The following is a 26,153-nucleotide window of genomic DNA, read 5'->3' on the forward strand; positions in this document are numbered from 1 at the left end:
ATGATTAAAGAGGAGGAGGAGAGTGAAGAACTGAGTGAAGTGGAGGAGAAACATCATGTCAAACCTGAAGAAAAACCTTTGAGTCGCTCAAAGACTAAAAAGACATTTTTAAAGAAAAGAAGAGCCAAGAAATCTTTCACCTGCACTCAGTGTGGAAACAATTTCACAGCCAAACAAAGTCTTGAGCATCACATGAGGATCCACACCGGAGAGAAGCCGTATGTATGCAGACAATGTGGAAACAATTTCCCATACAAAAAAAGTCTTGATGTTCACATGAGGATTCATACTGGAGAGAAGCCTTTCAAGTGTGATCAGTGTGGGAAAACATTTCTTGATCCATCAAACCTGAAGATACATCTGAGAGTTCATACGAAGGAGAAACCACATTCATGTTCTGTGTGTGGAAAGAGTTTTTCACAGCTGCAAACTTTACAAGCACATCAGAAAACACACACTGGTGTAAGAGAGTACGTGTGTTTTGAGTGTGAGAAGACTTTTATTACAGTAAGCGATTTAAAACTGCACCAGAGGATTCACACTGGAGAAAAACCTTACAAGTGTTCACACTGTGACAAGAGATTCAATCAGTCATCATCTCTGAAAACACACGAGAAGATCCACAGCAGAGAGAAGCTGCATACTTAAGTTACGATTATGACCTAAAATCAAAACCTCAATTAATTGAACATTTTACCTCAATTATGATTAAGGAACGATTATTGTGTTTCTGGGTTTTGTTTTGTTTTTTGCCCACAGTTCACTTTCAAGGTTTGTACTGTAAATATGCTTGACTAATAAAGCTTGGATATTGTTTCCTCCAGAAAGAGTGATCTGACATAACAGCTCACTTTCAGCAGTTATTGTATCTTTGTTCAGTAACATTTCTTACAGATTTCTGCTCGTTGTAAATCAGATAAAGATAAATTAGTGCACAGTACCAGTACGTAATAAGAGCGATTGTGTGTGTGAATTAGTCATACCGTCTCTATTAATTGTGAAGCTGCGGGTTGTAAACCCTAATGAAAAAAAGTATACTTTGTTGTATTTTAAATATATTCCCTTTTTCTATAATACATTGAAAATATACTAACAAAAATGTACTATCTTTAAATATATAAAAGTATATTAGCATCATATTTTCACAATACATCTTTTAACACACTTTAAAATAATTGTATTTTAGCTAGTATATTTTAGAAAAATATAATTGAAGTGAAAGTTCAGTTTATTTTTTAATAGTGTATTTATTTGCACTTTATAAAAATATATTTGAGGTATATTTTAACTGTGTGCTGAAAATGATCACTGTAACAATTGTAACGAAGCGGGACTCAAGGTAAGATCCATCTGCAGCTTTTATTTAACATTAAGGGCAGTACAGGAATCATAAAACCAGTTAACAGGCAGGCAGCAGACTCACACAAAATGATCATATCTCAACTTATTTAAGTACCTTTTGCCTCTTTGGAGGGGCTGCAAATATGAATTTAATGTTTATCACTGCTCTGTGTCGAAGTCACTGCCGTATTTGGGCTAACAAGCTATATACTGCAAACCATGCGCTAACCAGGGCACATGCGCTTCCAAAGGAAGAGGAAATGCGTGTGGCTTAAAACCGGAAGTCAACCATTTCACTTTATACATTTCAAAATACAAGACAATTACATTTTCTATAACAAAAATATACTTATGGTTATTTACACTGGGTAAACAAAGACAGGCAAGAGGTCAAGGCAGGGGGCAGACAGGGATAAACAAGAACAGGTAGGTAAACTAGGCAGGCGGCGAACATCAGAGTCCAGGGTAACAGTCCAAGTGGTAACAGGCAGAACAGACAGGGAGAAGCTCAGAAATGACAACCATAGGAAACTCAAGACTTTGCAATGTGTGGCTGTGTGTGACTGACTTATATAGTCCGGGTAATGTGCTACAGCTGGGTGTGAGTAATTACTGATCGGATGAGTGAGTGCAGGTGATTGTCAGGGAGGATTCTGGGAATTGGAGTCCAGGAATGGCTGGGAACATAACAGAATGTCCCCCTCCCGGACGGCGCGTCATTGCGCCGTGGATGGCACACCCGGGGAGGGGGGGTGGGTGCCCTGGAGACCTACTGGCAGATGATACTGGATGTGCAGATGGGTATGGAGGTCTCCAGGGCACCCACCCCCCCTCCCCGGTTGTGCCATCCACGGCGCAATGACGCGCCTTCCGGGAGGGGGACATTCTGTTATGTTCCCAGGAACTCTAGGCGCCAAGGCAGGTCAGGAGCCTCGGGCAGCCACAGCGGTTCAGGAGCCTTGGGCAGCCACGGGTGGGTCAGGAGCCTCGGGCAACCAAAGCGAGTCAGGAGCCTCGGGCAACCAAAGCGGTTCAGGAGCCTTGGGCAGCCACGGCGGTTCAGGAGCCTTGGGCAGCCACGGGCGGGTCAGGAGCCTCGGGCAGCCAAGATTGGGTCAGGAGCCTCGGTCAGCCATGGCGGTTCAGGAGCCTTGGGCAGCCATGGCGGGTCAGGAGTGTCTGGCAGCCATGGCAGGTCAGGTGGCTCGGGTGGCCATGGCGGGTCAGGAGCATCAGGCAACCATATTGTCTATAGATACTGGCGGAGCAGCCATCTTTTCCGTAGACACTGGCGGACTTGATTGCGTAGAAACCGGCAGGCTTGTGTGCGTAGCAACTGGCGGGCTTGAGTGCGGAGCAGATGGAGGGACTGAGTGCGGAGCGGACGGCACGCTTGAGTGCGAAGCGGCTGGCGGGCTTGAGTGCGAATGCCAGCTGCATGTGCTGAAGTCAGTGGAGGATCGTTCACACTGGGTCAGTTCCAGGGACGTGACGTGGCTCTGGAAGATCAGCGGAGACGTGACGTGACTCTCGGCGATCAGCAGACACGTGGCATGACTCTGGGCGATCAGCGGAGACATGACGATTTAACTGGCTGAGTTTTGAATAAGAACTATTAAAGATTCTTGTAATACTGATGTGTTGCACTGGCTGAGACGTGACATGACTCTGGGCGATCAGCGAAGACGTGACTGGGCGATCAGTGGAGATGTGGCATGACTCTGGGCGATTAGCGGAGACATGACGATTTAACTGGCTGAGTTTTGAAGAAGAACTATTAAAGATTCTTGTAATACTGATGTGTTGCACAGGTATGGAAATACCGCATACACAAGCATTTAATTCTTCTCTATACGAACCCATAGACATTAAACATGGCATAATTGAAGTTACATTATATGTATCATAAAACATGTGAATGCACTGAGTCCAAAACAACAAACAGTAAGAATGGATACCATTTCCTGGGGATATGCATGTTCATTTATAGAACAGTCTGTCTATAAATTAATGCAGGAACGTCTGTGTTCTGTGTGGAAAATGCAGGGAAGATGCAGGATTCCTGTGTCTTTTGTCTCTGTTCCTCCATGTGCAACACAAATACTTTAGTGCAATAAAACTTGTAACTAAGAACTCACTCCAGAGTGAGCTTAAAACAACTAGTGGTTAACTATAACAAATAATTGTGTCTGATTTGATCATTTGTTGCGATATCTTTTTTGGCCACGCTTAAAACGAGACATCTCTGTTTACATTAAGATATGTAAAACTTGCCAATTAACGAGTAAGCCGAACCAGGTATTGAAACCTGCTCCTTTGAAACCAATTGCAGCCACTGGAGAACATCTCATTGTAGATTGTGTAGGGCCTCGTTCGAAGTCAGGTAGCACTTATTTGTTCACAGTGATGTGTTTGAACACACGCTTTCCTGTGGCATATCCACTGCGTACCATTACGCCCCGTTCTATTGTGAAAGTTTTAACCCAATTTATATCAGTCTTTGGAATTCCAAAAATAATCCAAAGTGATCAGGGTTCAAACCTAACGTCTCATCTCTTCCAGCAAGTGTTAAAACAGCTGCACATTAAGCATAATCAATCAACTGCGTATCATGCAGAAAGTCAAGGCGCTTTGGAGAGATTCCATCAGTCGTTAAAGTAACTTCTCTGTGCGTACTGTGTGCAGCTGGATAGAGATTTGGAAGAGGGTTTACCATAGATGATGTTAGTCCCACGAGAAGTAGTGCAGGAAAGTGTGGGTTTTAGCCCTAATGACTTTGTCTTTGGCCATAAAGTTTGTGGACTTCTCTCTGTATTTCAGGAGTTAAGTAAAGCTCCAGAGCCTCTTAAAAACTTGCCGTCATACATTTTAGGGTTTAAAAACAGACTAATTCAGGCTAGAGAACTAGCGAAAGTAAATCTTGAAAAACATCAGAAAAACATGAAGCGATTATATGATCGTACAGTTGAGCATCGAGTTTTTGAACCAGGCGATCAAGTTTTGGTGTTAAGGCCTATGGTATCTTCTCCTTTTGAAGCTAAATTTGATGGCCCATTTGTTGTACAGCGTAAACTGACTGATGAAAATTATGACGTTGCAATGCCATCGCGGAAAAAGTCAGTTATACAGTGCCATGTAAATGTTTTTAAATCTTATTATGAAAATGAGGCTAACCTATAGGGAAAATGTGACATTTTTGTCTTGACACTTTCGGCCGTTTCCATTGGTATGGGTAATGTGAGTTTAGTGGGGGAAGAAGAGGAGACCATTTTGCCTGATGATTCCGTGTTCCATGGTCGATTGAATAATTCAGAGTCATTGCAGAACTTAGAGTTTACTCTCCGTCATTTATCTCCTGTAACATGTGACTTGTTGCGTAGTTTTCCTGAATTATTTGGTGACATGCCGTCTCGTACTGATTGGGTGGAACATGACATTGATGTGGGGGAAGCAAAACCTGTTAAACAACATTTTTATCTTGTTGCACCTGAGAAACGAGAGGTGATGAGGAAGGAAATCGAGTATATGCAAGATCACAATATTGCAGTTCCTTCGTTTTCGGATTGGGCTTCTCCATGTATTTTAGTTGGAAAGTCAGATGGTACTGTGAGATTTTGTACAGACTTTCACAAAGTTAATAGCTTAACGAAACTGTTTTTCTTTGCCCCGCGTGGAAGACTGCGTAGACAAGGTTGCTTCAGCTAAGTTCGTCAGTACGTTTGACTTGCTGTAAGGTTACTGGCAAGTGCCAAGAGAGCACAAGAAATCTCATCTTTTGTTATTCCATCAGGGCTATATTCTTACCGGGTCATGAGTTTTGGCCTGCAAAATGCTCCGGCAACTTTTCAACGCCTCATGAACCGAGTAATTTCGGGTGTGGGGGGTTGTGCCATCTATTTAGACGACTTGGTTGTTTTTAGTGACAGTTGGGAGACTCATTTAAAGTGCCTTTGTTTGGTGTTGAAACGTTTGCAATACAATACATTATATTATTTAATGTTACCTTAATTTAATAGTAAATAAACATCATCTTGGGTTTAATATTTGGTTTGCGTGTGTCCCTTGTCTTTGTTGCTTCCCTTGAGTCAGGGGTCATAACAGTTTTACGCACTGCCTGGTGACCTGATTGATCATGCGCAATTTTGATCATCATTTGTCCAAACTTAGTTGGAACCACTACTTGGAAAACAGGATCACCAATGAAATCCTTGTGAGGAATCCACTTCCTCAACAACACTCCATTGTGAACAAAATATCCACGGGCAACATTACACTCTTCTGCTGGAAGAACACTCTGGAAGTTCATCCAAAGACGAGTCACTTCGCTGTTCTTTTCCTAATTCCTCTGCAGAAACAGGAAAATACAAAGACGACAGTTCAGGCAAATACAAATTAGAACAGATCTTATCAGATTGACTCTTTTTGATTACAATTCCTCATTTGTATGTTTCATTGCACGAGTCACCACACATACTGTGTCCAGACACAAAGAAGTCAGTTCAGTTTCGATTTTATTATCAGACGACACTATAGGGAACACTGAGCTATCAGCCCACACACGTTCACCTACCAGTCCATTTCCCAAAATATGGACCCCCTCAACTGGCAAAGCTGGTCATACTCCCACCACAACCTCACCCTTGAATCAAATCTGACTGAAGTCTTACCTTATGAAGAGGCACCAGTATGAGACTGTGAGGAAAAAGGTAAAACTGATTCTAGAATGAATGAATCCATGGCGCCAGTATCTCACAAGATTTTAACAGGGACTTCCTCTCTCCTTTCTCTCCAACCAGACATACACGACCTTCTGTAATAAAAGGCGAGTAAGAAGAGAAATCAACATCAATTTTTTGCTTTTCAAAAATTTCACTCCCTACAGACAGGACAGAGGCCGCAAAAGCAGCAGGCTTAACATGTGAACTCTGTGCAGAACATTTAGATTTATTTTTAAGGACAGAACAATCTGCTTTCCAATGTCCTTTCTCATGACAATAATTGCAAGTTTTGCTCAGGTCGAATTTTCCTGTGAAAACACAGTTAAACTTAGACAAAGGCTTGGACAGAGACACAGCGGACTGAACGTCACGAGCATGCCAATCAACAAATGCAGTTTTGTGCATCAGTACAAAATCATCGGCCAACACAGCTGCTTCCTCTGGGGTTTTAACACTATGCTCACTGATATACGTAGCTATACGACTCGGAACTGAATTTTTAAATTGTTCTAACACTATCAAGTGAATCAAATCCTCCAATGTGTTAATGTCTACTACTGTACACCAACGATTAAAGTGCTTTCTCAGATTGCGCACAAATTCTAAGTGCGTTTGCATCTCTTCTTCTTCTTTTTGTGTCAAAAAGATGTTTATTTACTATTAAATTAAGGTAACATTAAATAATATAATGAAAACAATTAAAGGAAATCACAATGTTTCTGTATCCATCAGTAACGTCAGTGTGTAAGGCAGAGTGCATGGTTGGAAATGTAATACAGTGTTGAAGCATAAAATGCAGAAAACAAATCAAACAAAACATAAAGTCCAAAACCAAACAAAGTCCAAGGCCAAAGTCCCCAAAGTTCCCCTTTGGCTCAACTGGAGATCTTTTTTTAAAGGAGTGCCTGAAGCACTGGACACAGGTGTATCCAATAGACTGCCAATTTGTGGAAACAGGTACCAAGCAGCAATACCCAAGACCAACAGCAGAGGTCGTCACACATTACATCTGAATAAATACACAACTAGTCAGCGGGAAAGTAGTTGTAAAATACAGCGAATAAGCTCAATTTGCCTGCTTTAAAGCTTGTAGTCTCAATATTTATATATAGCTCAAGTAAAGACCGTTTTTACAATTTACCAGATTGTCCAACCTCCTCACTCACTTTCCTCCAAGCAAGATCATTTTTATTCCTGTTTCTATAAAAGTATGAAGATGTATCTTACAGCGACAATGACTTTGTCATCCATTGTTGTTTCGGATTTCTGCCTCCCTCACTACTAAAGCAAGATCCTGATTGGTTAACATGGTGCGAATCTGTTGCACTCACCCCCCCAAACCTCATTCCATCCGGGTCACGGCACCAATGTAACCCCTCTACCCAGGTACTACTGGCTTTGCTCTGTGCGGGAGTCGAACCTGGGTCTCTGGCTTGGGAGTCGGACGCTCTAACAAGGAGTCTAAATGCTGCAACCCCTAGCGTCAGTCACTAGAGCATCTCTTGAGATCAGAGGAGTGAGGTTTACTCGCACAGCAACTACTAGCTGGCCTCCGTTACACAAGCAGGAACTTGATAATGTGTTGGAGCGCTAATCAAGAGCTAGGTTAAGAAATTGTTATGTTTAGGTTAAAATATAAATAAAATATAAAACCACTCAGGGGCAATTTCTTCAGTGGCATAATGGATTATTCACACCACATAAAAGAGAAATACACATCATTAACTGCACATTAAGATAAACAAAATAATAATAAAAAAACCTGCCTCTTCCTTTTTGAATTAAGCAAATGGATAGCATGGTACAACTGAAAATTTAAATCTGATTGTCTTAGCTAAAGGGACCCTATACAAAGATCCTGAGGGGAGGGTCTGAAATGAATATGTCGCTTTCTTCATCACCTGTGGCCTGTTGCACAAAGCCGGTTTCAGGTTCTACCCAGGTAAGTTCAAGATTAGTTTGAGTAAACTCTGGTTTTTCGGGCTTATGAAGGTGGATTAGTTTTTAGCGGGGTTCATTGCTATGGTAACTTACGCTACACTGCTAACCTGCTCCGGAGCAGGATTTATTCTGGGTTAGAGATCACAAACCCAAACTCAACCAATCAGCTGTGAGTAAAGTGACGTGTGTCTGATGCAATAAAGCCACTCCCCCTGTTGTCACGGTTCATGGGTTCACTGACTCATCCTCGCTTGGTCTGCGTGTGAGTGTGTGTTGTGTTTTGGTACTGTCAGTGTCGGTTAGTCATTATTGTTGCCATGGGGACTAACCGCACTGATCAGTAACAGGTGCGTCTCATTATCTGTCCTAAATGTAGTCGTTTGTTTGCTGTGTTCGATGTCAGATCGTTCTTGTGCTTACGTTGTGGTCTTGTCTCCAGCAGTTCTTCCTTGTCTCCTGTTTCCTGTGAGTTTTGTTTTCTGTTCGAGTGTGGACTCTCTCCCAGCCCTGTTTCTCTGGATTAACGCCTGCCTGTTGTATCCAAGCCCTGTTTCTCTGGATTACCACCTGCCTGTTGGACTCCAGCCTGCTGTTATCTCGTTGCCACCGAAGTCTGACGTGTTGCATGTATCTGACCATCTTGCCCTGTTGTGGATTAATAAACTGTTTTACACTCGCTATTGGATCCGGTGTTTTTGTTCCTGACATAACGATCTGACCAGACATGGATCCAGAGAGTGCTGCCGAACTACATGAGATTCTTTCTAGTAGAAACCTCTGTTTTGATCGTCAGGAAGAAGAGATCGTGGCAACAGGATGCGCTGTACAGGCTTTGGTGGTGCATGTCTCTGAACTAACCACACAATTGCAACAACTGCGAACCGACTCTGCCCACACTCCCACTGTGCCCAGCCCACCATCCATGGTTCCGCCTGATGACCTCTCTGCTTGACCCACAGAGCCCCGATTGCCAGCCCCCACAGTGTATTCTGGTGAGCCACAATTATGCCGTTCCTTTCTGGCTAAATGTTCCTTTTTTTTTGCTCTCCAGCCGTCGTCATTTCCCACAGAGGAGTCAAGGGTGGCGTTTGTGATAACACTGCTATCAGGACGAGCAGCGCTGTGCGGAACGGAGGTGTGGGAGCGGGGTCATCTGTGATGTGTCTCGTTCCAGTCTTTCAGTGCAGAACTCAAGAAGGTGTTTGATCGCTCGGTCTCGGGAAGAGAGGCGGCCTGAGCCTTGGTGGACCTCCATCAAGGAGAAAGAACTGTTACAGACTATTCCATCGAATTCCGAACTCTGGAGTGCAACTGGAATGCAGAGGCACAGTGGGATATTTTTCTGCATGGGCTGGCCGACCGCATCCAGAATGAGATCTACGCGCTGGATTTGCCGAGTACATTAGATGGATTGATTGATCTTGCAGCTGCAGCATCGAGATCAACATGCTCATCACAGTCGGATGGCTGCTGTGGAGAAGGATTACTCCAGCGTGGCTGTGGATACAGTAGATTCCTCATTCAATCCTGAGGGATGTTTTGTGGGGAAGAAGGATGGTTCCCTGCGACCGTGTATTGACTACCGAGGGCTGAACAACATTACCGTAAAGAATACCGATCCTCATAGCCGTTGATGTCTTCAACCTTCCAGCTGTTGCAGGGAGCATCCATCTTCACTAAATTGGACTAGATTGGAGAATAAGTATCGGCCAGGCATAGGCGCGACTCGCGACTGCAAGCCGATGCCACGCTTATCTGCATGTGACCATTCATCTCTGCAACTGACGAGAGAAATGGCGACTCCGGTGACATCTGCGGTTTTCAGGTAAGTTTACACTTTAAGTAAATTAGAAAAATCTTTTGTTGAATCTGTGACACCTAAAAGTTACTAAGGCACTCGGTGTCACGTATGGGCACAGAGACAAGAGGGTAAGATCCAAGTGCAGCTTTAATGGGATAATCCAAAAGGTAATCCAAACAGGCAAGGGTCAAAGTCCACAGAACAGTGCACAATAAACAAAGAAAACAGAAACAAATGTAGTCCGAGTGGTGAACAATAGTCCATGCTGAAGTGCCCTCTGGTGGCTAAATAGGGCACTCCAACTCGTGATCATGACAGTACCCCCTCCTTAAGGAGCGGCTACCAGATACAAAAACAAAATTCTTAGGAAGGAGGTGGACTGGAGGAGGACCAGGGGGAGGGACGGTGGGCCAGGTCCAGAGCCCCTGACAGAAGGCCAGGGGGGAGCCGGAGGAACAGACCATGTGGGCTCTATCGAGGTCGGAGTCCTGGCTGAGTGGCAGCAGTAGCAGGGCGGGCGGCCTGGGCAGCGGTGGCAGGGCAGACGGCCTGGGCGGCGTGGCCATAACAGGGAGAGCTGACAGCTCTGGGACGGCAGCAGGCTGCTCTGGGACGACAGCGGGCTCAGGCTGGCAGACTGGTCCGTGGTCAAGGGAACTTACGTGCACTCTCCAGGCATGCAGAACAGCCAAAACATAAAAGGTGAAGACAGCCCTCTTGGCTGTGATGGGACTGACAGGAAGCGCATACGGGGCTGGAGCGGACTCACTGGCTGAAGCGGACTCACAGCCTGGAGCAGGCTCTGGAGCGAACACATGGGCTGGTGCGGACTCACGGGCTGGAGCGGTCACACGGACTGGAGCGGGTGCTGGAGCGAACTGATGAACTGGAGCAGGAGCTGGAGGTATCCGTATCTGCCCATTCCCACGCAGATACAGGTAATTGGAGAAATTCCAAAAGTTTAACCCCCTCACCAGCTCCATCTCCCACTGCGGCATAGGTTCATCCAGACAGTCGTTGAATATGTCCTTGAGCACCGCATCAGGGAGACTTAACCTCTCCGCCCGTGACCAGAACTTCTGGGTGAAGGCCCTCACCTCCATTCTCTTCTGCCGAAGTTTGGTCAGACAGGACTGACCCTCCCCAGCCCCAGCAGATGGCCGGATCCTTCCGCTGCTGGATCTTTGCATGATCTAGGCTTCTGTCACGTATGGGCACAGAGACAAGAGGGTAAGATCCAAGTGCAGCTTCAATGGGATAATCCAAAACGTAATCCAGACAGGCAAGGGTCAAAGTCCACAGAACAGTCCACAATAAACAAAGAAAACAGAAACAAAAACCAGTGACCATAAACGTGAAGCCTAGATAACAAAAGCAGACACAAACTCAGAATAAATAGACAGATACTAATAACATAATACAAAACAGCTGGATGCAATGAAGTGCTAATGAGTCCGGGAAGTGGGTTATGGGCAATATAGTCTGAGTGGTGAACAATAGTCCGTGTTGGAGTGCCCTCTGGTGGCTAAATAGGGTACTCCAACTCGTGATCATGACACTTGGTTTACTACAGGCAGTTTGTAATCTCAATTTTTCAGAGGTGAAGGGCAGATGAGCAGCAGAATGCTAGTTCAGTACAGCTAGTTTAGCTCAGAAATGTTTTTGTAAGTAGCCAAATTATCTGAACATATCTTGTCCTCCGCAAAATAAACGGATCAGGTCATAAACCGGTAGTGGTAGATGCTTATTTATGTAAATGCTGCATGACTTTGACGTGTTTTAATGGGCGCGCACTTTGAAAGTTCAAACACTGGAGAAGTTACCATGGTAATGGGCGGCACTGCAGTAACGGACAGGCTGCAAAATCTCTCTCTCGCTGTTGTTTTTTCTGCTTTCGGGTGAGTTTAGTCCCTAAAATCACATAAATGATATACAACTATTCTGGATACGTTTCTTACCAGTAATTGACATGCTTCTGTTGAATATTTACTTTATTGAAATGGTTTATTTTCTTCAAAAAAGTCCGTTAGCATAACCATTTTCAGAACTGTTTGGCTAATATACTGCGCTCTTATGAAAGTTTGCGTTTTTAATCACATCTTTATGATCAGAAGAGGGGCTTTGATAGTTTTGTTAAGGTTTTGTTGGTAATCTGTCAATGGGTAATTGGAAGTGAGCTAATTTATTTAAACTGCTGTATGACATCCCTTACAGGAAGCGTGAAAATCAAATGAAACGAAATGAAATGATCTTTCATGGTAATCAAATTACCTCGATTGCATTTAATGTTTAATAATTTAATACCAATCACATTGAAGAAAAAATGTTCTTTGATTTCAGGAGTGAACAAATCAACAACACCGGAGGGGAAGAGCTGCTGACAGGAGTAACTTAACTTTAGGAAACTCAGGTGAACTGAGGAAGCTCATTAAATAACTTCATATGCATTTTTTCCACAAAGGGTAACACTTTAGTATGGGGAACAATTCTCACTTTAAACTAGTTGCTTATTAGCTTGCATATTGGCTGTTTATTATTAATTATAAAGCTGATAATAATTCCTGACCTGCATGACCTTATTCTACAACATCCCTAAATCCTACCTGATATCCACCCTTAAATGCTATAACTAACTTACTGTCTATTAATAAGCAGTATATTAGGAGTTTGAGGCAAAAGTTAATAGTAAATATTAGTAAATATGTTTCCCATACCAAAGTGTTACCCCACAAAATATTTTACCTATATCACCATGCATGTTATTTTCTTTTGCAAAATTATTATACCTGAGAGACTGGTTGTCTCCTCGCTTGTAGGGGAGATCGAGTCAAAGGTCCGCACGGCCTTAGAAGGGGTAACGCCTCCGTCCGGTTGCCCACCGAGTCATTTGTTTGTGCCAGAGGGGTTACGGTCTGACGTCATTCGATGGGGTCATTGTTCCAATGTGGCGTGTCATCCAGGAGTGAATCGTACCAGTTTTTTAGTTAAACAGTGATTCTGGTGGTGCTCCATGGCTCGTGACATCCAAGATTTTGTTTTGGCCTGCTCAGTTTGTGCTCGTGCTAAGACTTCCAGACGCAATCCGGAGGGTTTACTTCAACCGCTGTCTGTCCCTTCGAGACCCTGGTCCACACATTGCACTCGATTTTGTCACAGCCTTCCCGCCATCCCAGGGCAATACAGTCGTTTTGATTGTAGTGGACTGGTTCTCGAAGGCGGCCCATTTTATTCCCTTGCCCAAATTACCCTCTGCCAAGGAGACAGCGGTTACTGTCATTGATCACGTCTTTCGCATTCATAGCCTCCCGATGGACGTGGTTTCTGACAGGGGGCCCCAATTTGTATCCAAATTTTGGAGAGAGTTTTGTTGTTTGCTGGGTGCAGGTGTTAGTCTGTCTTCTGTTTTTCATCCTCAGAGCAACGGCAAAACTGAGAGGGCCAACCAGGACCTTGAGCGAGTGTTGCGATGTTTGGTGTCACAGAATCCTTCCTCCTGGAGCCAGAATCTCTCATGGCTTGAGTACGCACAAAACTCGTTACCAGTGTTATCCACGGGTCTCTTTCTGTTTGAGTGTAGCTTAGGTTACCAGCCACCTGTATTTCCCAGTCTGGAATTCGAAGTCACGGTCCCCTCTGCTCACGCTTTTGTCCAGAGGTGTCGTCTCACTTGGAGAAGAGCCCGAAAGACTCTCCTCCGAGTGGAAGCGCGCACTAAGGCTCAGGCCGATTGCCACCGGTCGAAGCCTCCTGTCTACATTATGGGTCAAAAAGTGTGGCTTTCTTCCAAGGATATTCCTCTCCGCTCCATTTGTAACCATTTAGCTCCCAAATTAATAAATAGAAAGACCTACACAAATGCTTACAAGTGTCATTTATTATAAAACAAACTCAAACTGATATATGTTTGATTTTGGCAGATCAGCTCCTCCCATCACCATCACATCATCAGTGATGCTCCTCCCACTGTAATCTTGTCATCAGTGAAGCTCCTCCCACTGCAATTCCCCAATAAATGCTGGAATATTCTCTTCAGAGCATCAGAGCATCAGGAGGAGCTGAAATCTGCAAAGACTGAGTTTATTAAAGAGGACAGTGAGAACATGAGTGATCCAGAACCCTGCAGAATGAAACACACTGAAGATACTGAAGAACAAAGAGGTTGGTGTTTATTCTTCATTCATTTATGATGCTGAACAACATTCATGTTAGAAATACTCAAGAACTTCATCACATTTAGATAAACAGTTGAACTGAAATTAGTACAAATGTTTGTTATCAACAAATGGTCAGTAAAGGGAGGTTTGAGAAATGTTCATATTAATTGTCAACATCAGATCAAACTAATATTATTTTAACCTGCTAGAATGTTGGCACACTAATTTGTTCTTTGTTTACATTAGTTCAGAGTTAGTTTTGGTGTAAAAGATTGTAATAACCTCAACTAACTACATCCTTAAAAAGGTCTAAACTTGAAGTTTCAGTATTTGACTTTGTTTTAGTCTGAAAATCTTATAGTGACAGTAATGTCTTGAAAGTTATGAAAATGAAACACCAAGTGAGTCGATATTTTAATATGAATTATGAACCTCAGCTGCATCCAATGATAAAAAAAAAACTTTAGCGATTGACTAAACAATGTTCCTCATGGCTTTTAGTTCAAAAGTTTGTACATTTTGAGAAATATTTATATATTCTCATATTTTTCGTAAAATTTCTACATAGAGGAGTAATATTTATTCAATTTTTACTCTTATATATGGCGATGGGAGCATGATGGAGCACTTTCATTCATACTGGAAGCCAGAGGGCACCCTCGAGCAGAAAGTCAGAGAATGAGACTTTATTGAGACTTTAATGAGAATGACATTAATTATATGACAGAAATCCCTTTCATAATAACATGCAGAAGGAGAGTATATTAGAGTATATTTAGTATAGTGTATATTTATAACACAATGCTAATCAACATAGCCTGTATCACTGTGCAGAATACTATAAAAAATGTATTTTCTGTCTCATTTATTATTCTGAAGCCACATCAGATCACAGAAGATTGTTTTAAACACTCGACTTGCATTAGAGTGAGTTAATTTGGAGCAAAAACATAGTTTTAATCTCATAAATTGTCGTGTTTTGATGGGGTGCTAATCTAACATGCTAGCTAGCCCTTATGCAGCTGTTTGAATAGTAAAGATCATTTGAATGTTTCAAAGAAGGTGAAGTGAGAAGAAACAAAAAAACAATGTGAATAGAGAGTCATCAGTAATTACAATAATGACAAAAGAATTATAATTAGAGCCATAACCAAGCCGGAGAGTTGTGAATGTGTGCAGGAGAGACTGAAACTGAATGGGGCAGTTTGAACCACAAAACAATAGAGACACTGAATAGATACTTTGAGGATGACAATAAACATCAGTTAGCATTTTAGATGTTTTCTCAAAATGATCTTCAGATTTGAAATAGAATATGGCTTTAGCTGCAGTGCAAGACTGAAACAAGGCCAATTTTATTTTCATGAAGACGTTTCATAAAATACATTTCTAATATTTAAGCTGTTCATAACTATTTTTATTAGCGCCTGATGACGTTTCACAAACACAAAAACACATATTGAGAATACCTTTTGTGCAGCAAAAAAAAAAAAAAAATGCTGGGCTCTGAAAGTGTAAATTAACTCGCTGGCATTAGAGGCCTCACTGAGCCATCAGATTTCATCAAAAATATTTTAATTTCTATTCCAAAGATGAATGAGGGTCTTACGGGTAATTAATGACAGAATTTTCATTTTTGGGTGAACTAAGCCAGGGCTCCAGACTGCGACTGAAATTGTCACATTGGCGACTAAAAATATTAATTTGTGAGTGATATTTTTGCTGAGATCGTCATTGGCGACTTTACAAATTCACAGGTTATGACTGTAAATTTGCAGTTATTTTTATGTTCTGTGACCAGTAGCCTATCACATCATTTGCTGTGTTGACGTAATTAAATGAGATGCAGCGCACTGGCGCAAAGTTTCACTGAGTTAGAGCGCCAAAATATGAACTGGTAGGGGAAAATACAGACGCCAATGAAAGCCGACTATGTCGTTGCCTCGCGTCGGTGCAAAACACTGCATTTGAACACACAGTTCTGCTTCTGCGTAAAGGAGACACTCTACATATAAATTCACAGACTGCAGATACACACAATGCAGCGCGTGCTTACCGTTTTGAATATCAATCATGCTGATCACATTCATTATTTTACTCATGCTCAGATAAATTTAAGGCATGAAAGTTTTCAGTACCTTAAATAGTATAACAAGAGTATTAATGATCATTTTAAGGTTCCAGCTAGGTTCCAGTATGTCTACAGATAATGTTCAACTAAAACATATTGTTCCACCAACAATATTTTATCAATTAATTATGACCTTCACACCTGACTTTCTTGGTTTTCTTCCTATTTCGTAAATCCAGCCAATTGGTTGATAAAACATCGATTAAAATTAAGATACAATTTATACAAAACGAAATTCACTTTAAAGAAAGGCTAATTATAAAACAAAACTTGAATTGGTAAAAATGAAGTGGTGAAAATCACGCCTGATCCACTGCATGTCTCCCGACATCATATTAGCCTATCTTAGACATACTGTTCACTTTTCATAATCAACATAAATGAAAATTAAAAACTAATATTAGGCTATAGTCTAATATTTAAACATAAATATGAAACTATGTTTTTTGACCCTAAGGCCGACGAACGCGCTGGCGCTTTCTGATGGATTTTGACAGCTGAAACTTAAAATAGGCCTACTCCGTCATTTTTGGCGATACAGATTAGTGCAAGACATCATCACAGACTACAAATGGTCTACTTTTATTTGTGCACGCTCACAGTAAAAACGAAACCTACTGCTTTTGTAAAATGAAAAAAAAAAATGAAAAAAACAAACAGAATGCCCTTTCATCTCTTTAAATCTTTCTGAAACGTCTAAAAAGTTATCTGAAACTCAGCGAATAATTATCACACAAACATGAAACATAGGTCTAAAGAAAGCATGAAATGTCTACTTTTTAAATAAAATAATTCACATTTAAAACAAATATTCTCCTGCAATGTAATCTGTAAACTAAAGATATGCACAATTTCTCCTGACTCATGTTGAGAATGTTAATGCTGCGAGGGTGTTTCTAATACAACGACATAATGATATAACAAATAAAACAAGACTATTCATTCTGTGGAATATTGAATAGTTTTCTCAAAGTAGGCTAGGCTTGTTGTATAGGCATTTGCGGGTGGGACGTGTCTCGATCTCACAACATGGACGGACGTACCTAAAAGAAAGAAACATCTCAATTCGATAAGAAATTCTTTGGTCTGTGATAAATAAGAGGCGATCTCTCGCTGGCATTAGTTGTTTTTGCTCGTTGCCGCTATTATCAGTTCTATTTCGTTCTTCCTGACCGCCAGAGGCAGTGCTTCACACTGGATATTATCTCTCGTTGCAATTGCATAGGTCGAGTTTAATACCAACAAAGTCCCTCGTGACCAGGATGACTCGGGGTGCTCCCCTATTTAACCCCGTGACTTCCTGCAGACTGTCCCTATAATCTTCTCGCGTGCACATATTGCAGGTCATAGAATATTATAAAAATAAAAAAACAACAACACTTTTGGAATCCGTTCTTCACAGCTTCGCAACAAAACCATTGTTGGTGTTTCGCGACTGCGCGTCCTCCAGAGGCTGCAGCGGATTCAATTGGAGTTTCATTGAAAGAAACAGATCACGATCGGAAACAACGACGACGGGTGAGTTTGTTTACATATACGCTTGGGGTTCGTTCACATTTTCCCGGCGTTGTTTTGGTCGCTAGAACGGAGTGTTTCCGCTCTGTGGTACGGCCATATAGTGCTATAATAAACTGTAGATGTAGTTAGACCACGCTAGGAGTGTGTGCGCTCTGTATAGCGGTCAGTGTCTGTGCTACAAGAAGTACAATACTCTGCTGGGAGCTTGTTGAAGTAACACAGTAGTGGAGGCAATTAAAATTGTGGTTATATATACTTACTTATACACTGAAATACTAAGTGTTTGTGTATATATATATATATATATATATATATATATATTATTATTCTCTAGATATTCTGGTAACAAGGACGGCTGAGACCAGCAACGGTCAGAGTGATTCCGCTCGGCCTACAAAAATAAATTGTTGTCAGAATGGAAACAATTTCTCATACGTGTGCGTTGTGCATGACCATGCTGCAGATGGATGATGGGCATGACTGCTGCCCTTCCTGTTTAGGCTTGGAACACTTGAGACAAGGCCTCACAGAGGATGCTTGCATGAACTGTAGTGTCATGTCTTGGGAGTGGAGAACTTCGAGGATAGCTTTGGTGGAAGGACTTTTGGGTGAGTCGCTACCACCACCTCCGCCGAGTAAGGCAACGCATAAGCGCAGAAACGTTGAATCAACCAGTGCTTCCGCTGGAAAGAGATGCAAAGAAGACCCCTTAGTCAAGAAAGTGGATGTGTTGACTGCTGAGTTTGCTCAGATTAAGTCTTTGCTTATGAAATTACAACCGGGTGAGAAACTAGTGTCTGTAGTCGAAGCCCCCACCACGGAGTCGCCCATTATGGAGGAAGATATTCTATCAATGGCGGCTTCTCACAACCAATTTTATGATGTGGAAGAAGTGGAGGTTGTCTCGGATCACCAATCCCATCTCTCCCATGATGGCTCCCAGGGCACTGGTCATGGATCTGTAGGAAGTCCACAGTCGGAGCTAGAACTGGTGAAGCAAGCTCTTCAGGCTGCGTTGGCTCGCCTAGGTCTTGACACAGCCCCGGTGGTGGCAACCACTTCCAGCGCCTTTTTCAGAGGTTCAGCGCAACCCTCTCCTCTTACTATTCCACCATCGAAAGATTATATTGAGGAGTTGCAAAGATGCTGGGCTAACCCTAGATCTCTTACACACCCCACTAGTGCAAGCAGAGCATTGGCTGCGATGCAGGATGCAGACACGTATGGCTTGGGTCAAATGCCGAAAGTTGATCCAATTATTGCCTCTTTTGTTCTCTCCCCAGAGGAGGTCTTAAGGCCTAATGTTCGTTGCCCCCGGCCTCAATGCCGGATTACAGATGATCTTCTTATCCAGGCATATAACACAGCAGCACGAATGGGTCGCATTGGCAATTCTCTCTCACATCTCATGCTGGCCCTGTCTCAATCTCTTCAGACATCAGGAAGTGATCCTTTAAACTCGAACTTAAGTGATGCCTCGCTTCAAGCAATGGCATTCATGACAAGAGAGCTGGGCAGGCTGATGTCGACGCTCACACAGACACGCCGCCAAGTCTGGCTGGCACAATCACCTCTGTCTGAGGCATGTAGAAAGACACTAAGGGACCTTCCAGTAGTTCCAGGACAGCTCTTTGGACCAGCTGCACAGCAGACGCTGGAACGCAGTGTCCAGGTGAATCAGACCAGGCAGCAATTTGCTGACCTGAGGAGAGTTCCTCAGTCTCAATTACATTATAGGCAGCCCTCTAGGGGGCATGATCTACCACGGCCTCAGTTTTCAACACGCCCAGGTGATACTCAGAGAGACCAGCCTCAGCCACAGCGATCTCAGCGAGTGGAGCATTCTACTCAGCGGCCCCGGGCTCGGGGACAGCAAGTATTTCAGGCCCCAAGGGGCAGAGCACCTGGCCAACGGCCCTCCAGGGATTTTAGAGGCCAGGGACGCAGGACCTGAAGGTCTGCGGCCAGCCGTCGGACGTTTTACTCCTCAGCAGCTCAGTTATTGGGAGACAACAACCTCCGACCCATGGGTTATAGCAACACTAACTCAGGGGTACAAGCTGCAGTTCCGACGGCGGCCGCCCGCTTTCAACGGGGTCAGAATGACCATAGTCTCAGACCCCAACAGTTCATTTTCACTAAAACAAGAAATAGCGCAACTTCTACAGAAGGGTGCCATCGAACCAGTAGAAGGGTCAGAACGGCTCAATGGGTTCTTTTCAATATACTTCTTAATTCCAAAGAAAGACGGGGGAGTAAGGCCCATACTCGACCTTCGCGGCCTAAACAAGTTCCTGAAGGTCTTACCATTTCACATGTTACGAATAACCGATGTTCTCCAGGCGGTCAGGCAGCAGCACTGGTTCACCACAGTAGACTTAAAGGATGCGTACTTCCATATTCCAATTGCTCCACAACACAGGCCATTCCTACGCTTTGCATTTCAGGAACAGGTCTATCAGTTCCGTGTCCTCCCATTCGGCCTCTCCCTATCACCACGGGTCTTCACCAGGTGCATGGCTGCGGCACTGGCTCCAATCCAAGCTACAGGACTACAAGTGCTTCCGTACTTGGACGACTGGCTCCTTTGCTCCCACTCACAGGAGCAGGCAGTGCTGGAAATCACACAGCTACTGTCACATATTACCCGTCTGGGTCTTTCTGTGAATTTCAGCAAGAGCCAGCTAACTCCAAGTCAGTCTTTGGGGTTCATAGGTGTCATGCTAGATTCACGAGCAATGAAAGCCTCGCCATCAGCACAGCGGGTGGACAATATACAGCTCCTCCTACAACAGTTTCGAAGGCAGGCCAGACTTCCGTTCAGGTGCATCCTCAGGCTCATGGGTATGTTGGCGGCAGCAGCTGCTGTCATACCGCTAGGCCTCCTATCACTCCGCCCATTTCAGATATGGGTGAACAGTCTCCACTTGAATCCCGTTTGGCACAGGAACAGGTGGATCAAGATTACAGAACGATGCCTTCTGGCCTTGAAGCCATGGAGGAGGAGGTCGTATCTGACCAAAGGGGTGGCTCTGGGCGTGATTCCCTCTCGGAGGGAGGTAGTCCAGACCGACGCGTCTCTTGCAGGCTGGGGGGCAGTCTGGCAACACAGAGCAGTCAGAGGACATTGGAACCCCCAGGAGAAGAGCGAGAGTATAAATACCTTGGAACTTCGTGCAGTACAGTTGGCTCTAAAGCACTTTGTACCATTTTTGAAGGGCAGGCACATTCTTGTCAGGTCCGACAACACTTCAGTGGTCTATCACATCAACCATCAAGGGGGCACGAGGTCCAGCCAGTCCCTTCGGGTATCTCAGGAACTGTTGACTTGGGCCTTCCCACAGTTTGCAAGCATCAGAGCGATGCACATTCCGGGAGTGTCAAATGTGGTGGCAGATTATTTGTCGCGCCACAGACCTCCATCGGGGGAGTGAAGACTCAACCCAGAGGTGGTAGAGATGATATGGCAGCGGTTTGGCAGGGCGGAGGTGAACCTCTTCGCCTCAGCGACATCGACCCATTGCCGTCTCTGGTTCTCACTAGTGGAGGAATCCAGTCCTCTGGGGCAGGATGCTCTAGCAAACGTTTGGCCAGATCAGTTACTTTATGCCTTTCCCCCGATACCATTGATCTTGGCAACTGTTCACAGGGTCCTTCAAGGACACCACAGACTGCTGTTGGTAGCGCCGAACTGGCCGGGGAGACCTTGGTTTCCAATGATGTACAATCTCCTAGAGCAGGATCCCTGGAGCCTTCCCAGGAGAAGGGATCTTCTCCACCAGTTGGAGGGTCAGATTTGGCACCCGAATCCAGACCGCCTGCAGCTCTGTGTTTGGCCTCTGAAAGGCCGGAACCACTTTTCAGAGTCTGCGATCGTGAGGTGCAAAACACTATATTGAACTCCAGAGCACCTTCTACCAGGAGTGCTTATGCCTGTCGATGGAAGCTCTTCACTGATTGGTGCAGAAAGCATGCATTGGACCCAGAGCAATGCCCTGTTCCCATGGTTTTACGTTTTCTGCAGTCTCTGTTAGAAAATAATAGGACAGTGTCTACCTTGAGAGTATATGTGGCTGCAATTTCGGCATATCATGTGCGAATAGATGGTAAGCCATTGGGGACTCATTCCTTGGTTACTCAGTTTCTTAGAGGTGCTCAACGGCTGCACCCTCCTCAGCCCACTCGGGTGCCCTCATGGGACCTGAGCCTAGTCTTAAAATCTCTTACATTGCACCCGTTTGAACCTCTGGAGCAGAGTGACCTGAAGTGGGTCTCACTGAAGACAGCGTTTCTCTTGGCCATTACTTCGGCTAAGCGTGTGAGTGAACTCCACGCGTTATCAGTCAGCACATCCTGTATGCGCTGGAATGCAGAGGGTTCAGTAGTGACATTATGGCCGAACACAGCATTTCTCCCCAAAAGGCTCTCTGACAATTTTAGAAACCAGGCTATTGAGTTGACAGTGTTTAATCCTACAGTATTGGGTACACAGGAGGAGGGAAGCAGACTTTTGTGCCCAGTAAGAGCCCTCCGGGCCTATCTGAGGGCCACAGAAGCTTTCCGGCAATCAGACCAACTTTTTCTCAGTCACGGGGGGCCAAAAAGAGGTCAGCCCCTTTCAAAGCAGAGATTGTCGCACTGGGTAGTGGAGGTAATCTCCCATGCATACAAATCTAATAATTATTCAGTACCATTGGGGGTGAGATGTCATTCGACAAGGGGCATCTCAGCGTCTTGGGCTGCACTAAAAGGTGTTCCTCTTAGTGATATTTGTGCAGCAGCTACATGGTCATCAACAAGTACCTTTTCCAGATACTACAGGGTTAATGTGGCGGCTTCTGATACCATGGGGGCAGCGGTCCTTTCTGGGCCCTCAACTTCCTCTTAAGGGTAAGCAGGACCTCCTCGTGACCTTGTTGTTATAAGTCATCCAGTGTGAAGCACTGCCTCTGGCGGTCAGGAAGAACGAAATAGAACGAGAGTTACGTATGTAACTGCGGTTCTATGAGTTCTGGATGACCGCCAGAGCTTTCTGTCACTCGGAGTCGGTGCGAGAAGATTCCGTAGGGACAGTCTGCAGGAAGTCACGGGGTTAAATAGGGGAGCACCCCGAGTCATCCTGGTCACGAGGGACTTTGTTGGTATTAAACTCGACCTATGCAATTGCAACGAGAGATAATATCCAGTGTGAAGCACTGCCTCTGGCGGTCATCCAGAACTCATAGAACCGCAGTTACATACGTAACTCTCGTTCTCTTGGCGCTCGTGCACAATGCGCAGTCTTCACACAGACGATCGAGCACTTTTTTCTGCTAAAAGCACAAAACAAAATGCACACACATATGTATTTGCTCTTGATATACAATCACTGATGAACACCTTTGGTTTTAATGAGGAGAAAAAAAACTACAAGGACGGAATTGAACAAAGTTTCAATAAGTTGGGTTTGGACAAGTGCGTTTATCCTGGCTGTTACTTCTTGATAAACAATGTCTAAAGAAATCGGAATCGAAGTTTAGCACAACTCACCAGAACTAAGCAATGTTGATTTCAGCTTGTTCTTTCTGTAACTTTCTCAGGTTCTCATTATTCTTTGAATAATTTATTGTACAAAAAATGTGTTACAAACGATGACAAACACTGTTCCATAACTCAACAACAAAGTTATAGAAATACGTATTATTTCTTCTTATTATTATTGTTAATATGTTATTGTTAACATAAGTGAAAATAGTGACATTTATTTCCCAGAAAAATCAGAGATGATAAGATGAAAATGCTCAAACTGTAAAGGGGAGATATACAAACTCAACAGGATGACTAAGTAAGTGATTATTAGATTATTGTGCTGTTGCTCAAATATATTTCAAGGTGGGATAAGTAGATTGGACATTGTTGATATTAGAATCAACCCACACAAACCCACCCCTCTCTTCATTGCTCCGCCTCCAAAACTCACACTCCAATGTTGCTCAGAGTTGGTCTTGAACCCCGGCCGATCACTGCTGGCAGGCGAGGCGAGAGCACTAACAATGACGCTAAACACCTCATTCTCTAGCAGTGGTCAGTGTGAAGTGGTTTACCTGCTCAACTCTATCTGGCCACTGTTACACAGTAATGAGAGTGGATGTCTGTTTATCACTGCTGACGCACAACAAAATAATGATTTCATTTAATATTTTTTTTTAGCTCTCCAGCGTTTGAAAGCTTCTCGAATCTCTTTTGTATTGTATTTTTTTCTTCTCAAATCTCTCTCTTACTCGTTCTCTTTTCTCAATGTTATAGCCACGCCCCCTAATGCTGATTGGTTACGCGATTGTTGTTGGTGTCAGCGGACTAACTTCCAAATGGTGTTTTTCAAAATCTACTTACTCCATCTTTAAGTTCTCACTACAGAAACATGGGATTTGTCAATAATGTTTTTAAAATAATAATTAAAGATCAATTATCCTCATTCATGGAAAGTTTTAGGGACATTACTTAACATTCATTTATAAAAAAGGCATCAAAGTGATGATAATATTTTGTAGCAAGTTGTCTAGTTTCTGCTATTACATCAGGGCTCACTTTTATGTTTATATGTGTATTTCTCTCTTTGGATTATTTTGATGTACTGAAAATAAAAGTTATTATTTTTCCTTCCATTTTAGATATGATTAAAGAGGAGGAGGAAAGTGAAGAACTGAGTGAAGTGGAGGAGAAACATCATGTCAAACCTGGAGAAAAACCTTTGAGTCACTCAAAGACTAAAAAGACATTTTTAAAGAAAAGAGGAGCCAAGAAATCTGCAACCTGCACTCAGTGTGGGAAGAGTCTCACAGCTAAATATCTTGAGCGTCACATGAGAGTTCATACTGGAGAGAAGCCGTTCACATGTGATCAGTGTGGAAAGAGTTTCACAACCAAACAAAGTCTTGAGCATCACATGAGAATTCACACTGGAGAGAAGCCGTATATGTGCAGACAATGTGGAAACAATTTCCCATACAAAAAAAGTCTTCATGTTCACATGAGGATCCACACTGGAGAGAAGCCGTTCAGATGTGATCAATGTGGGAAAACATTTCTTTATCAATCAAACCTGAAGAGACACCTGAGAGTTCATACGAAGGAGAAACCACATTCATGTTCTGTGTGTGGACAGAGTTTTTCACAGCTGCACACTTTACAAGCACATCAGAAAATACATACTGGTGTGAGAGAGTACATGTGCTTTGAGTGTGAGAAGACTTTTACTACAGGGGGCGATTTAAAAAAACACCAGATGATCCACACTGGAGAAAAACCTTACATGTGTTTACACTGTGACAGGAGATTCATTTATTCATCAGATCTGAAAACACATGAGAGGATCCACACTGGAGAAAAACCTTACAAGTGTTCACACTGTGACAAGAGATTCAGTTGTTCATCATCTCTAAAAACACATGAGAGGATCCACACTGGAGAAAAACCTTACAAGTGTTCACACTGTGACAAAAGATTCAGTTGTTCATCATCTCTAAAAACACATGAGAGGATCCACACTGGAGAAAAACCTTACAAGTGTTCACACTGTGACAAGAGATTCAGTGTGTCAGGACATCTGAAAAGACATGAGAGGATCCACATAAAGAAGCAAAAGGAGCTGCACACTTAAATTAGGGCTGGACGATTATGACCTAAAATCAAAACCTTGAAATTGAACATTTTACCTCGATTACTATTAATGAACGATTATTGTGTTTATGAGTTTTGTTTTTTGCCCATAGTTCACTTTCAAGGTTTGTACTGTAAATATGCTTGACTAATAAAGCTTGGATATTGTTTCCTCCAGAAAGAGTGATCTGACATAACAGCTCACTTTCAGCAGTTATTGTATCTTTGTTCAGTAACATTTCTTACAGATTTCTGCTCGTTTTAAATCAGATAAAGATAAATTAGTGCACAGTACCAGTACGTAATGAGAGTGATTGTGTGTGTGAATTAGTCATACCGTCTCTATTAATTGTGAAGCTGCGGGTTGTAAACCCTAGTGAAAAAAGTATACTTTATTGTATTTTAAATATATTCCCTTTTTCTATAGTACATTGCAAATATACTAACAAAAATGTACTATCTTTAAATATATAAAAGTATATTAGCATCATATTTTCACAATACATCTTTTAACACACTATAAAATAATTGTACTTTAGCTAGTATATTTTAGAAAAAAAAATATTTTAGAAAAATATAGTTGTAGTGAAAGTTCAGTTTATTTTTTAAAAGTATTTATTTGCACTTTGTTCACTTGTAACGAAGCGGGACTCAAGGTAAGATCCATCTGCAAATTTTATTCAACTTTAAGGGCAGTACAGGAATCATAAAACCAGTTAACAGGCAGAGGATCGAGGCAGGCGGCAGACTAGGTGTAGCAGGCCCCCCGTACAAGGATTAGACTTTTACTAATGGTTCACCAACGTAAGAGCTGAAATGCATACAAAACATGTGACTGATTAGCTACCATTGTTCACATACTGCTGTCTTACATTGATGCAAAAACGAACACATTATCAAACAAAATGATC

General features: G+C 43.0%; 1 protein-coding gene across 1 annotated transcript; it reads left to right on the forward strand.

The window, feature by feature from the left end:
• LOC137003346 (zinc finger protein 271-like) lies at window positions 1-25,243 on the forward strand. The gene is made up of 3 exons (XM_067363471.1): window positions 1-590; window positions 2,272-2,280; window positions 24,517-25,243. Exons 1-3 carry the CDS (start codon window positions 1-3, stop codon window positions 25,241-25,243), a joined length of 1,326 nt encoding a protein of 441 aa, XP_067219572.1.
• Window positions 25,244-26,153: the final 910 nt, after the last annotated feature.

Source organism: Chanodichthys erythropterus, chromosome 3 (genome assembly GCF_024489055.1).
Source record: "Chanodichthys erythropterus isolate Z2021 chromosome 3, ASM2448905v1, whole genome shotgun sequence".
In the NCBI taxonomy this organism is placed as follows: Eukaryota; Metazoa; Chordata; class Actinopteri; order Cypriniformes; family Xenocyprididae; genus Chanodichthys; species Chanodichthys erythropterus.

Bases quoted from the DNA above. Each gene is read 5' to 3' on its own strand.
- LOC137003346 (XM_067363471.1), top strand. From the start codon at position 1: ATGATTAAAGAGGAGGAGGAGAGTGAAGAACTGAGTGAAGTGGAGGAG.